Source organism: Ornithorhynchus anatinus, chromosome 15 (assembly GCF_004115215.2).
Source record: "Ornithorhynchus anatinus isolate Pmale09 chromosome 15, mOrnAna1.pri.v4, whole genome shotgun sequence".
Taxonomy (NCBI): Eukaryota; Metazoa; Chordata; class Mammalia; order Monotremata; family Ornithorhynchidae; genus Ornithorhynchus; species Ornithorhynchus anatinus.
Window position 1 is genome coordinate 3,116,534 of NC_041742.1, and position 23,819 is coordinate 3,140,352.

Below are 23,819 nucleotides of genomic sequence, written 5' to 3' on the forward strand. Positions count from 1 at the left end.
CCATCGTAAGCACTTAATACCACAGTTAATCAGGGTAAACCTTACTCTCTGTGGAAATCATAGTGAAATATGGTCAATAGACATGAAAGAGAAAATAATCTATTCCCCCCAAAATTCACCATTCATATGGCTTTTTGGAAGGTCTGCTGTAGCATCTAGGCTTGTAGAAGTTTGTGTGTGGGGGGGAGTTTTGAGTATGTGTGCTAAGTACTTACTCTGTGCCAGGCACTGTACTAAACGCTGGGCTAGAAAGAAGCTAATCAGACTGGACACGGTCCGTGTCTCACCTGGGGCTCATGGTCTTAATCCCCGTTTTCCAGATGAGATAACTGAGACCCAACGAAGTGAAGTGATTTGCCCAAGTTCTCACAGCAGACAAGTGGCGGAGCCGGGATTAGAACCCAGGTACCGATTCCCAGGCCCGTGCTCTATCTACTAGGCCACGCTGCTTCTCGAAACACCTGGAAGAGCACTTGCAGGTATGCCCCTCCCTCTTCCTTTCTCTTCGCCGTCCCCCTTCGCTACCCCCAAAACTGTGAAGAGACCATCCCAGGCCTTCCATCTGGCTCAATCAGAGGGCACTGGTAAGCATGAATAGTTGTATTCTTGAGGACCTGGGAGTTATAGTTTCGGGGGCTAAAGGCATCTCTGAGCATTGTCTCCCATCCTCCCTTCCTGTTTTCTTCCCAGTTTCCTTTGTTCTAAATGGCTACCTTGCCCCTTGCCAGTTGTGAGATGCATAGCCACTCACTACGAACAGAAATCACCTTGCTGGTTTAGTACAGTGCTAGGGAAAGTTAATATATAACACCATTAGGAATCGTTCTAAAATGATAAGTCTGCTGATTTCCCCCTGCTCATATGACTCTCTCCTTCTCCAGAAATGTACCTGTTGCCACATAAAAAAATAAGCAGTTGCCTCAAAATGTCAGCTGTTGCAGTTATAGTGACCAAAGCTCTTGCAGTCTTGGGTTCCAGGGAAGCATTAGTAGATGTAGCTAGAGCGTAAAGTCTGCGAGAACCTCAGGCACGAAGCTGGAAAGCTCTTGATGCAGCCCAGACATCATCTGCCGTGGAGAAGAGGAAAAAAGGGGGAAGGAGGAAAAACAGGAAACTCACGTGGTGAACTAGACCCAGATGAGACTGAGAACTCATCCAGTCCTGAGAAGCAAATGAAACAAATGGTGAGAGAAGATGTGTTTTTTGAAAGCTTCTTGAAGAAGCAAAAGACAAAACGGTAGGTTCACCTCAAACTCTTCTCAACGTGGCGTTAGGAACGTGCACGGTTTTTATTGTTGAAATTAATTGATCAGTAGTACTTACTGAGCGCTTACAGTGCTGGAGTAAGTGCTTGGGAGAGTACAACACTTTAAGGTCACGAACCATACCGTCAAGGAGCTTAATACTCGAAAGTTATGGCTCTCCCCGGTACACTGAAAATCCGGGCTGTGAAGTTTGTTTCTCAAGTCTGATATTTTCACAGATATTAGAAGATGATCTAACCTTCTACATCTGCCTTTGAAGGGTTCACTCAGGAAACAACTGGTAGGGAATAGAAGAGTCTCATAAGTGTTTCTTCCTCAGAGATGATCAGGTGGCTATCCGAAGCAACTAGTCTCAGCAAAATTAGTTGCCTGAGCTTTTCATTGTGAGTGCAAGTGCAAAAAGAGGGAGGGATTTTAGGGGGAGTTGGGAAGGAGCAGGCTTTAAAAAACAACGAGGTCAGAAGGCCATCCCCTTGGTCCTTTAATTTAACAGGACACTTTCAATCCAATTTTTTTATGGTGTTCGTTAAGGGCTTCTATATGCCAGGCACTCTACTAAGCAATGGGGTAGAGACAACCTAATCAAGTTGAGCACAGTCCAGAGCCGTATGAGTTTATAGCCTTAATCCCTATTTTGCAGATAAAGGTAACTGAGGCACAGAGATACTAAGTGGCCTGCCCCAAATCACACAACAGACAAGTGGCGAAGCCAGAATTAGCACGCAGGTCCTCTGACCCCCAGACCCCTGCTCTGTCAACTAGGCCATGGTGTCTCAATTCACGCAACTGTGTGGGCCATCACCCCATGGTGTTAGAAGAACTCATGTGAACACCCAACCCGCTCTTTCTCACTTTCTCTGTCCCTTTGATCTGGGTCTTTGCCGTAAATGGGAAAAAAAAAGTCCAGAGGGGTGTGTAGCTAGGGAATCTGAATTCCAAAAAACCCTAGTAGAATCCATTTTTTCATTCTTAGAAACCACCCCCCACACACACACTGGTTTCCCTACTCAGCTGCCGCTAAACCTGGACGGGGTTGGTTGGAGAGTGAGACTTCCATTCAGATTTTCAAGCCAGTGGTGGGTTGGAAAGCCCGCCGTCGCCTTTGTCCTTCTTATTGAGGTTTCATTGCAGCAACACTAGCAGTCGGCCCTCTAGTCTGCCCAACCCGCTGATGGTAGAGGCTCTGTCTGGGCCAGCACATACTGCAGACAAAGGATCTCCTTCATCGAGCCTTTTCTCAGTTAGTCCTTTTTCTTAGTCCTTTATGCAAGCCGAGCTTCTCTGTATCCACGGGTTTGCACGGAAACCTTTCACCATCAGATAACGGCATCGACACTGGGCTGCGATCACTCTGGCTGAAAATCGGTTTTATACTTAATCTTTATTTGGTATATACTTGGCAACTTACTGACCCAACCCACCTAATCTCTTTTTGTACCCACTGCCCCCGCGGGAATACGGCTGACAGGGATAGGGCAGTGTGAGTGAAGCCACGCAAACCACTAGCACCAAAGTAAATTTCTGGACCCTGGTTCTTGGACACGAAGTCATCCTGACTGGACCGAGGTTCACCCTAAAGTATCTTAGCTGTTATAGCGGTGTCCCGAATTTGTGCTCAAAGTTAGTCAAGTGCTTTATAGTCAGTAGCTGTAAGGCGTAACCGCAATTTTCCTCTCTCGCTTCAGAAATTTGTGTGGGTGCAGTACTGGTTCCGACGGCCAAACACCACACTCTTTCTTTATGAAGAAGGGCGGAGATACAGTAGGTGTTTGGTTTATACACAGTCGCCTCTCTCTGTCTGTTGTACATTCTGGGTGCTTGCCCGGGGAGAGGTTTGGTGCCGTGACAGCGTATGCTGTTTGCTTGCAGGTCTGCCTCCGAGGACACTACCCCATGTGGGCTACAAGAGAAACCTCTACGGAAAGTGGCCATGGGCTCCTCAAGGCAACTCGCCTGTGCTGGGACACATGGCTGGGGGGCGGTCCCGTGTCTCACCCACACCTCTCATGGGGAGTCGGGCTGCTCCCCCATTCTAGAGATGGGCCCAGATTTCCCTCCGTCATCATGGGTTGCTAGTGTTCTCTATTGGATTATACTGTATGGGGCTCACTGCCCATGGTCCCCAATTCCATGCCCACATCACCTCTTGCAGGTACAGGCTGTCCGGGAGTTAGGACCCCTGAATGCCGAATACCTCTTTGAATGACAATGCATAAGGAGAAGAAGAAAATTCTGGTAAGGTGGCTTGGACGTGGAAGTCCAGGCTGAATTCCTGGGGTCCCTGGAGCCTGGGTGTTTGGCTTTTTAAGTCTTTTCCCTCCCCATTGTTATCTAAAGGGGCAGGGTGGGTCTCTCCTGCACAGTAGGACCAGGCAGAGCCTCTGTCTCAACCTCCTCCAGCTCCAGAAGGGGCCGAGTCTCCTGCCCGTGACCCCAAGGGGAGAATTGGCGGGGGTGGTCCCCAAACTCAGGATGCAGGATGGGATTAGAGAAGCAGCGTGGCGCAGTGGAAAGAGCATGGGCTTTGGAGTCAGGGCTCATGAGTTCGAATCCCAGCTCTGCCACTTGTCAGCTGTGTGACTGTGGGCAAGTCACTTAACTTCTCTGTGCCTCAGTTCCCTCATCTGTAAAATGGGGATTAAGACTGTGAGCCCCATGTGGGACAACCTGATTCCCCTGTGTTTACCCCAGCGCTTAGAACAGTGCTCTGCACATAGTAAGCGCTTAACAAATACCAACATTATTATTACCTGTCGCCCTGGGCGAGGTGGACAACAATCCCGGGATAGCGGTGTCATCCCCCACCCCTCCACAGCCTCTGCTGTCCTCCCCTCCACCTACATCAGGTCCACCCCATTGAGCGTGAATAGGGAGGCAACACGGACTGAAACAGGAGACTGGGACTCAGAAGCCCAGTCTAGTCCCAAAACAGCCATGTGAACAAAGTCACTTAAAGTTTCTGGACCTCAGTTTCCTCATCTGTAGAGTGGAGGTAAGATCCCTGCTCTCTCCTTCCTCTTAGACTGTGAGCCCTGTATGGGAACGGGGACTCTGCACGCCCTGCGTACTGTGACCCTGTTTCAGAAGTGCTTGGTACCCAGTACATGCTGAATAAATACAAAAGTCATCATTAAGAGACAGAGGGAAGAACAGAGGAAGGGAAATGACAGCAGGCTTTAAACCGCCATCCACAAAATTTCTCTCGGACAAGTTGCTGAGCCTTGCGCATTTCCAGAAAGCCCATCCCCTGTTCCCTCGGCAGGCGGCAGAGACCGCTGAGCTCCAAGCCATCTGGATCAGAGCTTTATGGAAATCCATGCAGATCCCACGTCCGGACCAGAACCCGGCTGCCCGGGAAAGGTAGGTAGGACTCTTCAGAGGGGAGTAAGACTCCCCAAAGAGGGAGCTTTGAAATAACCCACTTATTGAGTCACGGTCCAGGGCTAGCAGGGTGAGACCCCAGGAGGGTGACACGGTCTGTAGATTGTTCTCCAGAAAACCCCGATCACAAACCCTAGAGGCCCAGAGAGGGCTGAACTTCCCCCGACTACCAGCTCATGCAGTAGTACCACCACCAGCTGGTGAAAACTATTCTGATTGCCCCTGTTGCCGGCGCTGAGCCCAAGCGCACCTCTTCGGTGACCAGCACGTAAGAAGGATCATGCCCAGACGTGACTGGCAAGGGGAATAATGCCCAGACTCGGGAGTTTGATGCAAGCTGATCCATCTCCAGGGATCCCATTGAGACAGGAGCCCAACTCCATATAGGTTTTTCCCCCGCTTTTCACCCAGTGGTTAGACACCATGGCTATCCGTGCCCTACCTACCTTGTCTGCTCCTTGTAGGAACCCCATCTTGGAGAGTCCTCAAGCGCACCTGTAGGGTTGTTAGCAAGGTGGGGGAGGGGAGTTTGGTTTTTTTATAGAATGGTATTTGGTGTTATGGCCTATGCAAAAGGCCCCAACTGTGCTCAGGAGGCTGGGAAGGGCTGGAGAGAAGAGGGAGGAAAATCTCGGGGGATTCTCAAGGCCGGTAAGGGAATTCAACTGAAATCAGTCACTGCCGATATCCTGGAGCTGCCGCTCTCCATTTCCCGTATTCATTCACTGTTATATTTATTGAGAGCTTACTATGTGCAGAGCACTGTACTAAGCGCTTGGGAGTGTGCGGCACAACAATAAACAGACACATTCCCTGCCCACAACAAGATTACAGTCTAGAATGGGGGAGATAGAAGTCAGTTCAGATTACAAATTTGTAATTTTTATTACATATGGATATGTATGTAAGTGCTGTTGGACTGGGATGTTGGAGATATAGATTGAATGTGACACACACACACCTCTACATGTGTGTGCCTATGTGTTTTCATGGCATGGTTTAGATATAACGCCATTGACATAGTGGGGAATGTTTTTCTCTCAGCACGGGAAGCCCAGCCTCGCCACCACCCTGATGCCGCCGCATTTCACAGCTCGAAAATGGCACTTAGGTTAGTTCGGAGGCACCAGGGAGGGGACCACGATGCCTCTGTGTCAAGGAAGGAAGGGTCAACAGCTCCCCTCCTGCAAAATGGTCTGTATGACATCAGCACATCACGCTGTATGCCCAAAGTAATGTGATGTCAGCTCACACGGGGAAACCAGTTAAATGCTGAACTCCCCTGGCTATGCAAATGAAAGCAAAGATCAGTTGACTTTCAAATAGTCAGACTCTGTCAAAGAAGGAGAAGCTCTCTTGGGAGCTTCAGAAACTGCAGGGGTTGTTGCCCGGGCCTTGTAATAATAATAATGGTATTTGTTAAGCCCTTACTATGTGCCGCACACTGTACTAAGTGCTGGGGTAGAGATGCACAGGTCTTGTAATATAATAATAATAATGGTATTTGTTAAGCCCTTACTATGTGCCATGCACTGTATTAAGCACTGGGGTAGATAGAGTCAGATCGCTTTGGACACAGGCCCTGTCCATGTGGGGCTCACAGTCTTAATCCCCATTTTACAGATGAGGTAACCAAGGCACAGTGTAGTAAAGTGATTTGCCCAAGGTCACACAGCAGAGAAGCGGCAGAGCCGGGCTTAGAACCCATCACCTTCTGATTCCCAGACCCGTACTCTAACCACTACGCCACGCTGCTTCTCTAAAACTGGGACTTGAGCGGTAGTGTCCGGGATGGGCACCCGGTCTTGGCCCAAGGGAGTGGGTCAGTCTTGAGAGGGGAATCCTCGAACTCCGTGCCGCAGCCTCGGTTTTTGTGGAAAGAGCACGGGCTTTGGAGTCAGGGCTCATGAGTTCGAATCCCAGCTCTGCCACTTGTCGGCTGTGTGACTGTGGGCAAGTCACTTAACTTCTCTGTGCCTCAGTTCCCTCATCTGTAAAATGGGGATTAAGACTGTGAGCCCCACATGGGACAACCTGATTCCCCTATGTCTACCCCAGCGCTTAGAACAGTGCTCGGCACCTAGTAAGCGCTTAACAAATACCAACATTATTTTCATCTTCATTGACTTAGTCACGGCGGCGGAACCATCCTCGTTGAATGTCCTCGTCGCAGCCTCGGTGCTGGGATGAAGACTGAGTTGAAGCCTAGGAAGGAGCCTGATAGAGGAGATGGAGTCACCGGGCCACGGAGTGGCTTTTGTGGCGTTTTGGGTGACGCCCTGTCGTTGGGGAGAAGTGCCGGTGCTGCCCTTGGCCTCGGCCGCAGGCCGAGGCTCCGGCTCTTGGCGGAGAAGGGCACTAGGATGGCAAAAGAATGGCACTAGAGGGCGTCGTGGCTTCAGAGCACCACCGGGCGAGGATGCTCTTCGCTTCTCCCCTGCGATCACCGGAGGCCTCCTTCCCGAGGGGGTTATTACCCACTCCGCCAATCCGTCGTATTTATTGAGCACTGACTGTGTGTAGAACCCCGTACCGAATACTTGGGAGAGAACGCTACTGTAGGCCCAATCCCTGCCCACAAGGAGCGAACATTCAAGAGGGGGGAGACGGGCACTCACTCTGTTGGCATTTGTTAAGCGCTTACTATGTGCCAAGCACTGTTCTAAGCACTGGGGTAGATACTGGGGTAATCAGGTTGTCCCACGTAGGGCTCACAGTCTTCATCCCCATTTGACAGATGAGGGAACTGAGGCACAGAGAAGTGAAGTGACTTGCCCAAGGTCACACAACTGAAAAGTGGCGGAGCTGGGATTAGAACCCGTGACCTCGGACTCCCAAGCCCGGGCTCTTTCCACTGAGCCACGCTGCTTCTCTAAGCACTGCTCTCCGTGCCAGGGTAGGTACCAGTTACTGGGTCGGACACAGTCCCGTCCCGCATGGGGTTCATAGTCTAAGTACGAGGGAGAAGGGATATTCAATTCCCATTTTATAGTTGGGGAAACTGAGGTGCGGAGAATTTAAGTGGCTTGACCAAGGTCATTCAGCAGCGAGTGGTAGAGAACCCAGTCCTATGACTCCCTGGCCCATGCTCTTTCCACTAGGCCACTTTTTTTCTTCACAGCTCTCCTTCATCCTCCTGAAGGGAGGAGAAAACGTGGATTTCCTCCCTCTTTGGGAAGCTGGTTCATCCTTCCTGACGTTGTTTATCGTTGGTCTCTACCTCCCTTTCGTGCCAAATGGTGCAGTCCAGGTACCATCCTGAGCCTGAAGGGACAAACCAAGTGGACTTTAAGGGATGCTGAGAAGGGAGAGGGGGAGGTAAGAGCCACCCTTGCAGATTGAAATGCTAATACCATTTCTCCTTTCAAGGTTAATGGGACAAAACCTTTTCACATTAGGCTTTCTTAGGTGGGCAAGGTTGATCATTCAGTCAGTCGTATGTACTGAGTGCATACAGTGTACAGAGTACTCTACTAAGCATTTGGGAGAGTACAATAGACTTAATAGACATAGTCCTTACCTTCAAGGGGCTCACGATATAGCAGGGGAGAAAACACACTGAAAGAAATTATGGATGGGAGGAAGTATCCACCCTAGGGCTTAGTACAGTGCCTGGCACATAGTGCTTAACAAATGCCAGAGTTATTATTATGAATAGAGTATAAAGATGTACATAATTGCAAGGCATTGCAGGGTGCTGCAGGGGGTTGAAAGTAAGTGGTGAGGAAGTGCCAAGTGTCGGTCTGGGAAGTATGAGTTGGAGAGAGTGCAAATTCATTGGGGAAGACCTCGTGGAGGAGATCTGATTTTGGCTTTGAAAGTCAGGAGAGCAGATTCCTATTGGATGTGAAAGGGGTGGAGGGTTGATGGTGGGGGAGAGAGTTCCAGGCAGGGGGAGAGGTGTGAGCAAGAGGTCAGCCATAAGAGAAATGAGAATAAGGCACAGCAAATAGTTTAACTGGACAGGAACAAGGAAGATGAGCTGGAGTATAGTGGAATTCCAGGCTGTAACCTCATTGTGGGCAGGGAATGTGAATGCTAACTCGGTTGTATTGTACTTTTCCAAGCACCTAGTACAGTGATGTGCGTATAGTAAGCTCAGCTCTGCCTCTTGTCCGTTTATGTGATCTTGTGCAAGTCACTTCACTTCTCTGGGCTTCAGTTATCTCATCTGTAAAATGGGGATGACGACTGGGAGCTCCACGTGGGATATGGACTGTGCCCAACCTTGTGTCTACCCTAGAGCTTAATACAATGCTTGGCACATAGTAAGCGCTTAAAAAATGCCATAAAAAAGCGCTCAATAGATGCCATTGATTGGAATGACAGTAGATAAGTAAGAGGAAAAGAGTTGATTTGTTTGCCTTAAGGCCAATGGAAGGATTTCTTCATGTGGAAAGGAATGGGCAGCCATTGGAAGTTTCTGAGGAACTGGAGAGGTGTGTGTAGTCCTTTCCAAGGAGGATGGGAAAATTAAATCCTCAGAGAGACCCCAAAACCCCCATTTCACTCCACAGCTCCAACCTCCTCCCTCCCCCCTCCCACCTTCTTAGACTAGAAATAAGGAGGCAGCAGGGCCTAGGGGAAAGGGTATAGTCCTGCGAGTCCGGAGACCCAGGTTCTAGTCCTGCCTTTGCCCCTGGCTAACTGTGGGATCTTGGGCAAGTCTCTGGGCCTCTGTAAAAGGCAGTTAAGATCCCTACTTCTTAGATTGTGAGCCCTGTGCAGGGTGAAGATTGCGTCCAATTTGATTACCTCAAATCCACCCCAGCATCTAGTACAACGTTCGGCGCGTAGTAAACATTTCATCCAATATTATTAAGGAGCAAGGTAACCTAGTTTGAGTTCCAGTCCTTTTTATTACTTCTCCCTCTCCCCGATGGAGGGGCTACTGCTCCCTCTTCCCCCAATTTTTTCTCTTTATCTCCCCTTTCCAGCTTGGGTCTGCGTGGGGGCGGGAAGTAGAATGTTTGCCTCTGGCTATTCTCCCTTCCCCTCCCTTCTTGTCCCTGGGTCATCGCATTTATCCACAGGCCCTGGACATGAATAATACAGAAAGCTCATTTCCACGAAGAGGGGCCACAGCTTACTTTCCAGTGTGGGCAAGTTGCAAACAGATGGTATTTACAATGCAAGCTGAGAAGTTCTCTGTGGCAGGGAGGCAGAAGAAATATCTGAAAGCATTCTATGTATGTCTCCCCGCTCCTCCACGCTGAGCCCCAGGGAGGTCAGGTAACCATGTTCCATCCTATTATCTTGTCTCTACCCCCAGCGCTGAGCATAGTGCCTGGCATATAGTAAGCACTTACCAGTACCATAATTACTATTATTCTTAAAGGGTTTTGGATCAAAGGACGATGGAAATGTGACTATAGTATTGTTACCCTGATACTCTGGAGGGAGAGACCTGTGACTTAGGTTGCACTTCCCCCTTCGTAAGGTTTGTGTCAGCCACGTCCCTGCCCCATCCCCGTGTTTTTCTAACTTGGGCAATGATTCGAGGTACGTGGGGAATGTGGGCCCTCAGGGAAGAGAAGAAAACGATGAGCAAAAAGAACGGAGAAGGTATTTTCCTTTTGATGTCCTAGAAAGAAGGTAATAATGGGAAAATATTGGCCAGGTTTCGATGGCGAGATGGGGCTCTTGTGAGGGCATCTCCTCCCTTGGTTCTTTTGGCTGTTCAAACACGCCAACTTCAAACACAACCTGGGGATTCCGGTAGAAGAAAGATTTAGAAGCCGGAATTGAATCTTGGTCAAACAAATCTTGTGTTTTTATCCAAAGGCAGATGAGAAGGGTGACTGCCACAGGGGCTTTGAAATGCCAACTCTGACCAGACTGGAGCTCCAGGCGAGACTGGGGATTGGCATCTAGAGTTAATAGCGGGAACAGGCCAAGGTTTCTACAGTACCCTGCCCAGAGAGGGCATCTGGGATAAATAGAGTTTGATCCTCCTTTCCGGGAGCTCAATCAATCAGTAATATATATGGAGCGCAGACTGTTTGCGAAGCTCATAAGTGCTTAGGAGAGCCCCGCAAAGGCATGATGATGCTGATGATGCTTACTATGTGTCAAGCATTCTTCTAAGTGCTGGGGTAGATACAGATTAACCACATTGAACACAATCCATGTCCCTCATGGGGCTCCTAGTCTTAGTCCCCATTTTACAGGTGAGGTAACTGAGTCACAGAGAAATTAAGTGACCTTCCCAAGGTCACACTGCAGGCAAGTGGCAGAGTTGAGATTAAAATGGGACTCAAGGTAAGTTCCCTACCCAGAGGGGCAGGGTACTTGTCTACCAACTCTGTTATATTGTACTCTCCCAGGTGCTTAGGACAGTGCTCTGCACATAGTAAGCCCTCAATAAATACCACTTATAGGTTGATTGATTTCAGCCTAATGGGGGGAATCTTAGCACCTCGCTATCATCTCTGACTCCTCTCTTTTACTTCCCACATTCAGTCCACATCCAAAGCCTGCCAGGCTTTCTTCCGTTGACATTATTTCCCAGATCTGTTCTTTCCGCTTTCTTCTAATAGCCACCACCCTAGGCCAAAGCCTTTTCACCTCACAGCTGGGGATTTCCACTTTTCAGACTGTCCCTCACTCTGCTGCCTGGATCCCCTAAACTGTAAATTGGTTATGAGCAGGGAATGTGTCTGCTAATTCTGGCGTGTTGTACTCTCCCAACCTCTTGGCACAGTGCTCTGCACTTTGCAAGTACTCAATAAATAGCACTGATTGACTGATCTTCCTAAAATGCCAAACAGAATGCATCACCACCCTCCTCACAAATTCCCACTGTCTATCCATTTCTCTCTGCATCAAATGGAAACAGTCACAGTGACATTTATTGAGCTCTCACTGTATTCAAGTCTCTCCACCAACTGTCTTTCTCCTTATACTATACCCTAGTTCACTAGGATAAGCAGTGTGGCTTAGCAGAAAGAGCACAGGCTTGGGAGTCAAAGGACGCGGGTTCTAATTCTGGCTCCGCCAATTCTCTGCTATGTGATCTTGGGCAATCCACTCAACTTTTCTGTGCCTCAGTTCCCTCATCTGTAAAATGGACATTAAGACCGTGAGCCCTACAAGGCACAACCTGATGACCTTGTATCTACCCCAGCGCTTAGGACAGCGCTTGGCACATAGTAAGCGCTTAACCAATATTATACCCTAGCTCACTCTCTGCTCCTCCCAAACTGAACTACTAAAAAAAGAGTTTTTTGTTCTTAGCCCTCCTGTCTTAGACCCATGAGACACACCCTTAGCCCTCCCTCGCCCAAATCAACCAAAAGGCACCCCTTCCCATCTTCAAAGTCCCTCTAAAAGCTACTTCCCTTCTTCCTGATCATACCGCTTCAAAAGCCACTCTCAGCATTGTTGCGTGCACAATCTGTTTATTCCATTCAAATTCTGCTTTTATTTTATTGCACCTAGGTTTTGACTTCTATTCCAGGTGTATGTGCATGATTTGAATCTGCCTGCCCTGTCTTTTAGGTGACAGAAAACTTGAGGACAGGGATCTTGGCTTCTGCTGTATTTTTGCAGAAGCTCAGTGTTGTACACCCCATAAGCAGCTGATAAATACTGATGTTGAACACGAGATGTAGATTTTGGCTGTTGGACTAATCCAGAAACCCCAATTAGGCCCAGATGCGCTCTGATATGGTGGAGAGTCTAGTTACTGAGCAGTCATTACGGGCATGGTCTGTTGCTTCCTTGTCATTCATTAACCTTCAGGTGCCCACACTCTCCCCATCTCTCTTGCTGTCTCCACCACCATCGTCGCCATCGCTGCTGTTGCTGCAATGGGTGATCCTGCAGTGGGTGACCAGCCTGTGCTGCCATCCTGGTAGATTTATCAGCTCAACCAAGCTGCTGCCCGGAGGTTGAGGGAGGAAGAGGATGTAAGATATTTAAGAAATGGATTTGGACTTCTTCAAGTCCTACAGCTGGAAGGGGAATGTCTAAACCATTTAGAACAGTTGGAATTTTTTTTTAATGTGTTGTAAAAAGAATCTCTCCACAGATAAGAACTCTAACCTCCCTCTGCAGACCCATTCAGTACTTTATCATTCTGACAGTCAAAAATTCTCCCTCATGCCTAACCATGTCTAAACACTTTCTCCATGGCGAAGATCTAAGCCTGTTTCCTCTTGTTTGGTCTTAAGTGAACAATCAGCTGGCATTCTCATTTAAAAAAAACCCTTCCTAGGCTTATTATTGAAGATCCCTACTGATGCACCCTTCAACCTTCACCTCACCTAGCTTCAGGAGCCCAGGTATTCCCCCCAGAGGACCTATTTCAACCTCTTAAAGCCATTTTTTTATTGATGAAGCGGAAATGGTGGGTAGGCAGCAGGCACCTATCTTCCCTGGAGTTGACTTTAAGTGCAGGTGGAAGGATTTAAGTTGGACATTAGGAATGCTTTTCTGTCAGCAGCCAGAATAGAAGATTATGAAATCACTTCTCTTAGCAGTGTCGTTCAGAATGCAGTCTGGTCCAGAGGCAGAGGGATGCACTGAATGACCTGTAATATTACTTCGCATCCCAGTTTTAGCATTTTCATTCTCCCATCTTTCCTCCTCCACCCCAGGCTCCCGTAGTGGCTTTACTTATATTGTTGTGATTGAGACAGCATAGCCATGGGCCAGGCAGAGTGAGTATCGGAAGTGAGTTTGAATCATGGCTTCTCAGCTTCCTATATTCCTCTTCCTCCTTTGCTTCTGATGTTCTCGTTGCTAAGCTTCCCTAAGATCCATTGTTGTCTGTTTCCCAAAGGCTCTCGGCAAATTCGCACCCCAAGTAGACGTTTTTATTTACTAAGACATCTTCCCAGGAATGAAGTTTACTTTTTGGGAGGGAGGGGGAAAGCTCCAAGGGTGTAGAGCAAGAATGCTCTAAATTAAGAGACTCCCTGGAGCTGAGGCCAGCTTTAGTGTCTGGAATGAGCACACCTAATTAGAACTTAGTTAATTTCCATTCCAGCATTTTTAAGGGAACAGGCAGGCACTGGATGAGATGGTTTCAGCTTGTAAGAGTGGGCTCGATTTCAGCTCTGCGGTTTTGTGTGTGAATGTATGTGTTATAAAGATGAGAGTGTTAATTGTAACTTTCACTGTTGGGTAACAGGAAAGAGGAGGGAGAAGGAGGAGAGGAGAAAGAAAGGAGAGAAGGGAGAAGGGGGAAAGCAGAGGGGGAAAACGAGGGGAGAGAGGAAGAGTGTGTGGGTGAGAGAGAGAGAAAATACTGAAAGGCTGGAGAGTGGGTGGAGGTGGCGGAGTGTCCAGGGAGGAACAGAGAAAGATTTGGCACAGATTAAGACTTGCGAGGAGTGCGCCAGATTTAGATGATGGCCAGGTAGTTTCTGTCCTCTAACCCAAGGAGAAAGAAATTTCATGTTTGACTGAGGCACCAGCTTTCCTTATTCCCCCGTGGGGAGCCCTGTAGTCTGCTGCCTCAGGCAGGTGGGCTGGCAATTCCTCACCTTCTCCTTGAACCCTGGGCGTAAGCAGGATAGGCCCTGACACAGAGCTGGGGCATTTCTGAGTTTTCCTTTCCAGGTAGGGGCAAACCCTACTCTCTCTTTTTTCAGGGGGTGAGGAGGGCTTCTGGATGGTGGGGTGATGGTGCAGGGGTAGAAGAAGCAAGCTGGATGGGCCTCGGGAGGAGTGGGCAGGCTTCCTTCCCAGAGCTAAAGAGTCAGAAAGAGCCAATTGGAATTGGAAGCTCCCAGGCCTCTGCCTCGGTCTTGACCGGTCAACTGGGGAGCAAAGTTGAAAACGGTAGCTTCACCCCCACAGCCGGAAACGCGCAGGGGCCACGGCGACCCCCACCGCCCCCGGACAGTCGGCCCCAGTGACCCATCAGCCTCCTGTCCGGCCAGGATTACTTGGAGATGGCCCAGCGGAGGTTGTTGGTGCTTCTTTCTCCGGGGGAGCAGCAACCTGTCTCGCACATCTCGGGCAGGGTAAGGTCGGAACTGGGCGCTCTAATCATCCCACTGAATGTGAATGAATGGCTCGGCAGCCGCCCTCCCTTTGGCTGCGGCTCAGTATCAATTCATTCATTCAATCATATTTATTGAGCCCTTACTGTGTGCAGAGCACTGTACTAAGCACTTGGAAAGTACAATAGAGCAATAAAGAGGGACAATCCCTGCCCCCAATGGACTCACAGTCTGGTTGGGGAAGACATCATTCATTCATTCAGTTGTACTTATTGAGTCCTTACTGTGTGCAGAGCACTGTACTAAGCGCTTGGAAAGTAGAATACAGCAATGAGGAGGGGCAATTCCCACCCCCGATGGGCTCACATTCCAGGGGGGAGGACAGACAGACATCCATACAAGTAAGGAGGCATCAAGGCAAATCAATAGGATTATAGATATGTCCCATGTGCTATTCCTATTATAGATAAGCGCCGGGGGTCGCTGATGCGGAGGAGAGCTGTAAAATGGGGATGAAGACTGTGAGCCCCACGTGGGACAACCTGATCACCTTGGATCTACCCCAGTGCTTAGAATGGTGCTTGGCACAGAGTAAGTGCTTAAATGCCATCATCATCATCAAGAGCGGGGTTTAGCCTGGAAAGGCCTCTTGGAAGAGGTTCTGGGGGGTTGGGGGGGGTTGCGGCCTGGGGCTCCCCCCCTTCCTCCCTCTCCTCCCTCCCCCTCATCCCCTAGCCCCGCCCCCGTCCTGCGCGGGAGGGACGCGGTGCGGGAGGAGGCGACTCGTGTCCAGCTGGGGCTGCGGGGGGCCATGGGGGCCGGAGGCTGGGGAGGGGGCGGCGGGGTCCGGACCCCCCCGGCCGCTCCGGCCCGCATCGGACGCGGGGGTCGCGGCTGAAAGTTGCCCGGGGTGGGGGGCGGGGGGCGGGGGGGGGGGTGTTCGTCATGGGTGAGCGGCTGACCCAGGCGTCCCCCGACCCCAGCCCGGCCCCGGCCGTGGCCCCGGCCGCCCAGGCGGAGGACATCGAGGAGCTGGACCCGGACGGACCGCTGCCCATGGCCCCCGAGGACGTGAGTCACCCCCACTTTCCCGCCCCCGAAACTTTGAGACGCGGCTGGGGCGGCTCCAGGACCGGACACCCCAACCTTGGCCGGGGGATTCGGTGGGGCTGCCTTACGCCCTCCTCTACGCCATCCCCCCCCACCCCACCAAATTTGCAACTTTGGGATGGAGGGTCCCCGGGGATTGCGGGGGGAAGCTGTGGGAAGGTCCCGGGGAGCTGACCGGACTCGGTGCTGAATCTACCCAAATCCTGCCCTCCTCCTCCTCTCCCTTCCGGTCCTCCTCGACTGGACGTCCCCTGCCCGGCAGGGACTCGCAAGGAGAACTAGCTTGAGGGATTCGGGGATCCCCCTCAGCCCCCCATGGCTTCCCCAAGTCCCCCCGGGTCTCCGGAGTCCCCTCTTCTTCTCTCCAGGGTCCAGCGTCCCCTCGGCCGGGCATGCGGTCACCCTGCTCCTTCCCTCGTCCCGCAAAGGGCAGCCCTCGCCGCTGGTGCAGCCCCCCGGAAAGGGACACGCGCCGAGCAGATTTCCCGCAGAGGCCAAGACGGCAGAGGCAGGGACTACCCCCTCCCCCTAACACACACACAAACACACACACACAACACCCCCCCCCCCCCAGCACATCTGTCCCTGAGGTGCTTTGAAATCCCCTGGGAAGAGAACCTATAGGTGCCCTATAGAGAACCTATAAGAGACCCCTTCTCAAGGAACACTGAGAGCAGTGATGAAGAAGGTCGGGGGAGCAAAGCTCCCTGGCCCCCCGACCATACCCCTCCCCCACCCTAACCGAGTGATTTGGCCCTAGAACCCAGACCTGTTTCCCCCCCGCCCCCGGTCCCAGCTTTCGGGGAGGGCTACGGAGGTGGGATGCATTGATTTTTGTTCTTACAGCAAAGACCAAATGGGCCCTAGGGAGTTGGGGGAGGGGGGATTTGTGAATCGTGAAGTGGCAGAGGGGCAGGTGGGAGGTGCTGCTATATTGGGGGGAGGGAAGAGGAGGAGGGCAGCACTGCACCTATGACCTGAAAGGGAGGCATTGCCACCGTCCCTCAGTCTCACCTATCTGGTTGCCCACCTCTAGCCACATCTTGCCTCTAGCTTGGGACGCCCTCCCTCTTCATGTTAGACAATTACTCACCCCCTTTTCCCCCCAAAGTCCTATTGAAGGGACATCTACTCCAAGAGGTCCTCCCTGACTAAGTTCCCCTTTACTCTTCTCCCACTCCCTTCTGCATCACCCTGACTTGCTCCCTTTATTCACCTCCGCCCCCCCCCCCCCCCATCTCAGCCCCACAGCACTTACGGACATATCTGTCATTTATTTAATTATTTTAATGTCTGTTTCCCCCTCTAGACTGTAAGCTCTTTGTGTGTAGGAAATGTGTCTATTATATTGCTGTATTGTACTCTTTCAAGGGCTTAGTACAGTGCTCTGCCCACAGTGAGCGCTCAGAAAGTACAATTGAATGCTTGTACTCTAGGGGCTTCACTGGCCCCCTCCACCAAAGGATTGGTTGGTTTGAGGATCGGGGGCTCCTTGGAAGCGGGGGTGGGCCTCGATCTGTCCTGCTTCTACTCCCAAGTGGGATGCGAACTGTTCTGAGGCAGAGGGAGCGATCCACACATCATTCCTGCTTTTGGGAGGCCCCGGGTGGGAGGGTCATCCCGGCTTCCGAAGCGCCCAGGGGTTCTCTGTGGCGCTCTAGGATGAGTGGACGTGCCCCGTGACCCCGGAGGATTAGAAACTGGCATCGCGCCTGCTGCCCGGGGCCCCCATCACCGTCCTGCAAACTCTGCCCGGCCCCAGTGGGGAGTGGGGAGGTCCCGCTGGGCTCCCAGCTGCTGCCAGCAGACCAGGCTGACTGGAGCCAAATGAAGTCCAAGGCCAGAGGCGGCCTCTGCACCGGCTCCTCTTGCCGGAGAAATGAAACAACATGGACATCCCCCACCCTGAGATTGTAAACCCCAGTCGAACGTGGTGAGTCCGGTCTGGGCTGCGCCATCTCTGGGGCGAGGGGCGAGCTGGAGGGGAAGCCGATGCCCACCTTCCTAAAATGAGGGTCTCCGTCCGGGAGGTGGAACGGTCGCTTTCAGATCCCTTGAAAGAGATGTGTTGGAGTTGGTGCAGAGGCTTGTGGGGCCCTTGGCGGGACCCAGGGTGTGTGTGTGCGGGGGGAGAGCGAGGGAAGAGTTCACCTCAGGAGTGATGTCCTGACTGCTTTTTCTCTTTCTCTTTTTCTGTTCCTGTACGGCTTCCCTCACCTCAGCACTGGAAAGTCCTGTTCGATCAGGTAAGTAAGCAGTTAACTTGGTCCTCCCTGTCTTCTTCCCCCCTCCCCTCTGGGCCGCTACCTCCCTGAGCCCCTCCCCCTGCTGCCGCTGCTGCTGCCGCTCCTGCGTGGGCTTCCCCCTCTGCTGCTCACAGTGACGCTGCAGCTTGACGCATCTCTGGGGCTAGATGACTCTTCCTCTCCCAAGCTCAGTGGATCAGGACATATCTCTCTCTCTCTCCCCTCTCCTCCCCCCATCCCCGGTGAGACACAAACACACACTCTCCCTCTCTCTCCCTCTCTCTCTGTCTTTCCCTCCCTTCCTCCCTCTCCCTACCACCCCCACACCAATTCCCTCACTCTGAAAGCCCTTTTCTGTTCCTTAGGGAGTTGGGGGATATTCAACATCAAGAATGGAATTATGGGGACTCTGAGTTTCTGTGCCGATCAGCATCTTTGGATCGAGGGAAGAGGGGAGGAGAGTCTGGGAGACCATCGTTCCCATCTTCTTTCCATCCCCAGTTCTCCAGTCTCTATATCACCCCCCACCCCAAATACCATACCCTTCCAGGGAAGTGCTGTTTGTGTTGATTGAGTACTTAGTTGTCGAGGATCCTTGGGAAGAGATGGACTTGGGGAGGTTGTCGTGGTAGACGTGGAAAACTCAAGTAGTTGCTTGCAAGAAAGTCAAAGTCCCCGACTGGCAATTGTGAGGGCTTTGTGGGGTATGGGGAAGGGTCGATATCATGGGGTCGGTGCACTGAGTTTGTGCTTTTAACTCCCAAGTTAATGTTGGACTTTCAGAGAGGAAGCAATCCGTGCCTTTTGGGCAGAGAGAGGAGCTGGAGACCGGGGAGATACCCACCCCAGACACCTTGGGGAGCTGAAAGATCTGGACCGGGGGGTGCGTTTAGGGGAGGATTTGGGAGGAAGGGTCTGAGGGTATGCAGTGAGCACTGGGCTAAAATGTTCCCATCTCTTGGTACAGATGATGGGGCCAGGGGTGAGGGAGAGGCCAATTCTTCATGGGGAAGGGCTTGGAAAACCCCAGATAAACCTAGAAAAGAGAGCTCAAATGCCTATTCTCCGGACAGGGTCTGCCTCTTTTTGTTCTTTCTGGAGGACACTAAGAGAGACCCAAGTCAGACATCAGAAGGGACTTCCTGACATTGCAGGGCTAGAAATAAATTCTCAAGTCGCCCCTTGAGGGCAGCCAGGGAGTCCAAAATAACAAGAACCATCCACTGTAGCCTAGATCTGCCCCAAGGCAAGGGACTGGACTAAGAAGCCTGTCAAGGTCCCTCCTTGCCTTGAGGAGGCTTCACTGAAGGGAGAGAGGGGGATCCCTGAGCACAATGGATTGAGCTCCCAGAACCCTGCTCTCCCCCAAGAACAGGGGCCAGCCTCGGAAGAAAGCTGCCCGGCCCAAGAGATTTAGTCGGGTCCTCGAAGGGGAAGGGAGATTACTGTCACCTGGGCACCGTAAATTGCTAATTGAGTCCGTCTCTACCTGCCCCTGCTGCCGGGCGGCCACCCCCATGTCCATCTTAGCCCCAGTGTCCCCGGAGTGCGTCTGCTCAGCTCAGTTTGGGGCCTGGAGAGCTCCGGTCTAGCAGTGGGGCTGGATTCCCCCAGTGTGTGAGCAGGCGAAGCGGCAGATGCTTCCCCTTGTATTCCCGACAGCAGCTGCTGCAGCGGCATCATGGGAGCCCAGAGCTGTGGCACTGCCAGCTCTTCACACCCCCTGCTCCATTTAGAACCAGAACCGACACAAATTGTATTCATATTCTCTCTCTCTCCCTCCCTCTCCCCCCTTCCCCTCTCTCCCACTCCGAGTCTTATTTGCTTGGCGTTTGTGTGTGTGTATATGTGTGGGTGTGTGTGTTTCAGTTTTAAGTGAGCCATTTCAGTTAATAGAGGAAACTCTTAGGAAAGGAGTTGGAAATCTGAGGATGGCAGGCTGAAGAGACTGTCTGTGAGTAGCCAGGACCTAGGGGATGTTTCAGGGTGAAAATGATCTCCAGAGCTCTCCTCATCCATCCCCCTGCCTCCAGTCGGGACGGCACCTTCACAACCGCGCAAAGACTCGTCCCGGGTGACTGCGGACCCCAGCGCACATGCCACCCGGGCTCTCAGCCCTGTTGGCAGGAGTCTGCAGTAGCTGTCTGTGAGGCCGGGGAGTGGGACTGATGCAGGGGCTGATGCGTGAGGTCCCCGGGATCCCCGGCAGAAGCAGGAGCTTCCAAGCAGCAGCCCCAGGGTTGGCTCTCCCCCTCCCCTCCCATCCTCTGACCTGTTCAGCCCTGCTAGAAGCAGCGTGGCAAGGAAAAAAACCCACATTATTGCTGATGCCTGATCTCTCTATTTTTAAAGAACTCCGGAGATGGAGATTCCACCGTCACCCCGCTCCGCGGTGTCTCGGGACTCGGGAAGTTCTTGAAATCAAACGCTTTACCTCTTAAGCTTCCACTCAAGCCCATTTTCTCTCCTGCCCTTAGTGAGTAATAATAAAAGTAATAATTTCAGGCAGAGCATGAGGAACTCTGGGGCCACTGGAATGAGTGGCTGGGGGTGCCATTTATACCTCTCCCTCCCTTCCCAACTATAGCTGTTGTGGAGAGAAGAGGGGGTGTTATACACTTCCCCGGGGAGGGTAAAGCCTAGGGTTCCTGGCGAATGGCTCAGATTAGATTTCATTCTTTTTCCTTCCTTCCCAGGGGGAGGGAGTGTGGCAGGTAGACAGTGGGCAGGCCTGTACCTCAGGTTTGTTTATAAGACTAGGTTGAATTTTCACACCGCAGCATGGGCTGGGTGAAACCCTTGCCCCGGCCCATGGTTGAGGGTGAGAGGGTGCTCCATGCGGAGAGAGGGGAATCCTGACTCCGATCCCTAGTGTCTGACCCTCACGGACCTTGCGTGATTGTGGGCAGGACTTCGGAGGGGGTCCGCTCCAGCAGCTGTAAGGGCCAAATCGGGTCTGAAGGTCCGCCCCCGTGGAAAGCCCGGGACTGCTGAGATTGGCAAGATTCCCCAGCCAGAACCCTGCAAGGAAAGGAGAAGCTCAAAGGGTCCTTTTCTCTTAGGGCAGGCCCCCTCTGGTCCCCACCTTCAAGAACAGGGACTCAGCTCATTGCCAGCCTGCTGAAGCCTCAGCTCATTTGCAGTCCTTGGGTGAGCTGGCTCGGGGGAAGGGGCGGGGGTTGGAGTGAAAATGGGACAGACAAGGGGGCTGAATAGATTAGCAAGGAGCCAGAGGGCTGGGGGATAAACACCTGCCCCACTCGGTATCATCTGCTGCCCCCAGGCCCTGGAACACGCGATTAAGGAGAAGGGGGTGGGGTTGAGGAGGGACAAAGGGCTGAGACTTTAACAGAGCTCTCAGTTCTCTTCTGTCCCCTCAGTGGGGCCCAGCTTAAAATTTTCAAGTGGGAGACAGGACCCATGGGGCTGCTGTTTCTCTCCTCCTCTGTGTCTCCTTCCTGCTTGTCACATGGCATTAACCGCTTGCCTCCCTTCCCCCTTCTTCCCCGCGAAATCAATGTATGAAAGTTCTGTCTGGGTACCCAGAGGTTACTTGCACTGCAGCTATGTGCTTGCTCTTTTAAGAGCAATCTTGCCTAGAGGCTGGGGGATGGAAGAGTTGACCAATGGAGGTCCCTGGCAGATCTAGAAGGTAAAGTAATGATAATAATAATGATAATAATGGTTCTTTTTAAGAGTTTACTCCGTGCCAAGCACTCTTCTAAGAGCTGGGTAGATACAAGTTAATCACGTTGGACGCAGTCACTGTCCCACATGGGGCTCACACTCTCAATCCCCATTTTAACAGATGAGGTAACTGAGGCCCCGAGAAGTTAAGTGACTTGCTCCAGGTCACGCAGCTGACATGGGGACCCGGATTAGAATCCAAGTCCTTCTGACTCCCAGAACGGTGCTCTGTCCCCTGAGCCGCCGTCCCCTTTGGTTCAGAGGTGATGTATCTCCAGACCCAGGAAAGGAGGGGAGCAGAGCAGGTGAGAGAGATGAAGGGGGATGAAAAGGTGCATTTGGAGTAGTAGTAAATAGTAATAGTAGTAATGGTCCATGGAAGGTGTCCGGGATTACAGGGAGAGGGTGAAGGACTGCCTGAACAAGCAGGAATCGGCTCCTTTAGGCCCTTGAGAGTGTGAATCAAGTGCCGCTGGAGTGTCTTTCGCAGGGACGGCTGATTGGAAGCAGGCCTAGAGTCTCCTTGAGGACGGGCTCCTACTCCTTGCCCATTACAGAGGGAAGAAATGTGTAATGTAGAAAAGATCCTGTGACTTAGCAGAGTTTAAACTACTCCCCCTAGGCCTGGGGATGTGTGACTGGGAAGGGACCCAAGGAGGCTGGCAGGAACCAGAAAAGTCTGCAGTTCCTTCTGGGGAGCCCCATCTTGGCTCTGCTCTCCAGAAAGCATCTCCACGACAGGACACCCCATATCTGAGGTCGGGGATGGGGTGTCTGATCTGCAGGGCACAGGGCCTAGGAATCAGGAGGTCAGGATTCTAGTCCCAGTTCAGCCATTGGCCTGCTGTGTGACCTAGGGCAAGTCATTACCCTCTCTGGGCTTCAGTTTTCTCATCTTGGTCCCCTGCTCAAGAGCTATCTTCTCTGTGCTGTTGGGAAATGGAAGCGGTCTGCAAGTTGCAGACCTGTTTGATGCCCTGGGCCTCACCCTTTTGGGGGGCTCTTCCCTCCACCAGCCCCACCCTGAGCCAGCTAAAGGGGTGTTGCTGTCCTGAGCCTTTCTCCCCCAGCCTCTCCGAGTCCTCAAGCTGCGGGAACCCAGCCCTTGAGCGGTTCCCCAAAATGACCTCGATGTCACCTCAGCCCACAGCCAGGCCAAGGCCCCCCACTTGGCTGAGACCTCAGGCCTAGAAGCCAGGAGGATGGGACCAGACGTAGATCAAGGTCTATTCAAAGCCTTGCAGACTGGCAACTGGTTTCCTCTCTGGTTCTGGGGCTGGGAGACCTGGGATCACTGTGATTACTGGTTTGCTTGGTGCACTCTGAGCTGGCCTGCTCTCTACCACATTGCTTTGGAATGGAGTAATAACATCTGCTCATGTGAAGCCTTTCTTCTGGAAGCTCGAAGTAGTTTCCTCAGGCTTTCCTTGTGAGTCAGGGAGGGGAGGAAAGGAGGTCATGGGAGGGGAATAGGGGGCCGAAGGCTGGGTGTCTGGCTGTTGCCGCGGTGGCGGGCCTTGGATGGAAAATCCCCAATGAGAGGTCGGCCGCTCCTTTCAAGGCCATGGCGGGAGGGCAGGGGGGCTTCTCCCCGCCCAGGAGCCGCCACTTTGTGCCATTTAATTCCCTTTGGCCTCGTTTAAGGCCCCACCCCTCCCCACCCCCCTGCTCCTCAACTCCCCCATTCAAGCCATAGCTTTAAGCTCAGACCCCATTCAGGGTGGGCTGCTCTCTGCCCGGTCTCTGCCCCCGTGGATGCTCCCTCTGCCTCCTGTCCCATTCATCTCAACCTCAAGCCTCATTCAGCTCAGCCCGCCCACCACCCTGACCCTTTTCACGGCTCACATTCCTCCAGCCGGCCCAGCCCTGCCCTGTCCCCCGCCCCCACCCTCCCCAGACCACCCAATTTACTCCTTCCCCGTTCCCTAACGTCGACCCCATCAGTTGGGCCCTGAGCTTTCATCACAGCACCCCTTCAGTATCACATCTTAGATCTTGTACCAACCAGACACGGGGGAAGTGATCACTTATATTAGTATTGTAGTAATAGTAATAGTAGTAGTATGGTATTGACAGATTATTGTGCTATTTACAAAAATTTACAAAAATTGTGCTAAGCAATGAGATAGATACAAGAGAATCAGATCAAACACAGTCCTCGCCCAGGTGGGGAGGTC

The 23,819-nt window shown here is 52.0% G+C and overlaps 1 protein-coding gene across 12 annotated transcripts in view; it reads left to right on the forward strand.

Annotated features, from left to right (window-relative positions):
* Positions 1-389: 389 nt before the first annotated feature.
* Positions 390-23,819, forward strand: part of RHBDL3 (rhomboid like 3) — a 51,449-nt gene continuing 28,019 nt past the window's right edge. For 8 of the 12 annotated variants that reach the window (XM_039914186.1, XM_039914179.1, XM_039914184.1 and 5 more), the window contains exons 1-8: positions 390-1,237; positions 2,951-3,026; positions 3,418-3,500; positions 4,288-4,625; positions 14,454-14,620; positions 15,066-15,190; positions 15,583-15,670; positions 17,932-17,955. In XM_039914186.1, the coding sequence (XP_039770120.1) occupies positions 15,174-15,190; positions 15,583-15,670; positions 17,932-17,955 (129 nt within the window). In that variant the 5' untranslated portion in view covers positions 390-1,237; positions 2,951-3,026; positions 3,418-3,500; ... (1 more) ...; positions 14,454-14,620; positions 15,066-15,173. Of the gene's footprint in view, positions 1,238-2,950; positions 3,027-3,417; positions 3,501-4,287; positions 4,626-7,891; positions 7,965-14,453; positions 14,621-15,065; positions 15,191-15,582; positions 15,671-17,931; positions 17,956-23,819 lie in introns of all 12 variants that reach the window. The other 4 variants (XM_039914180.1, XM_039914181.1, XM_039914182.1 and 1 more) reach the window with 4 other exon arrangements.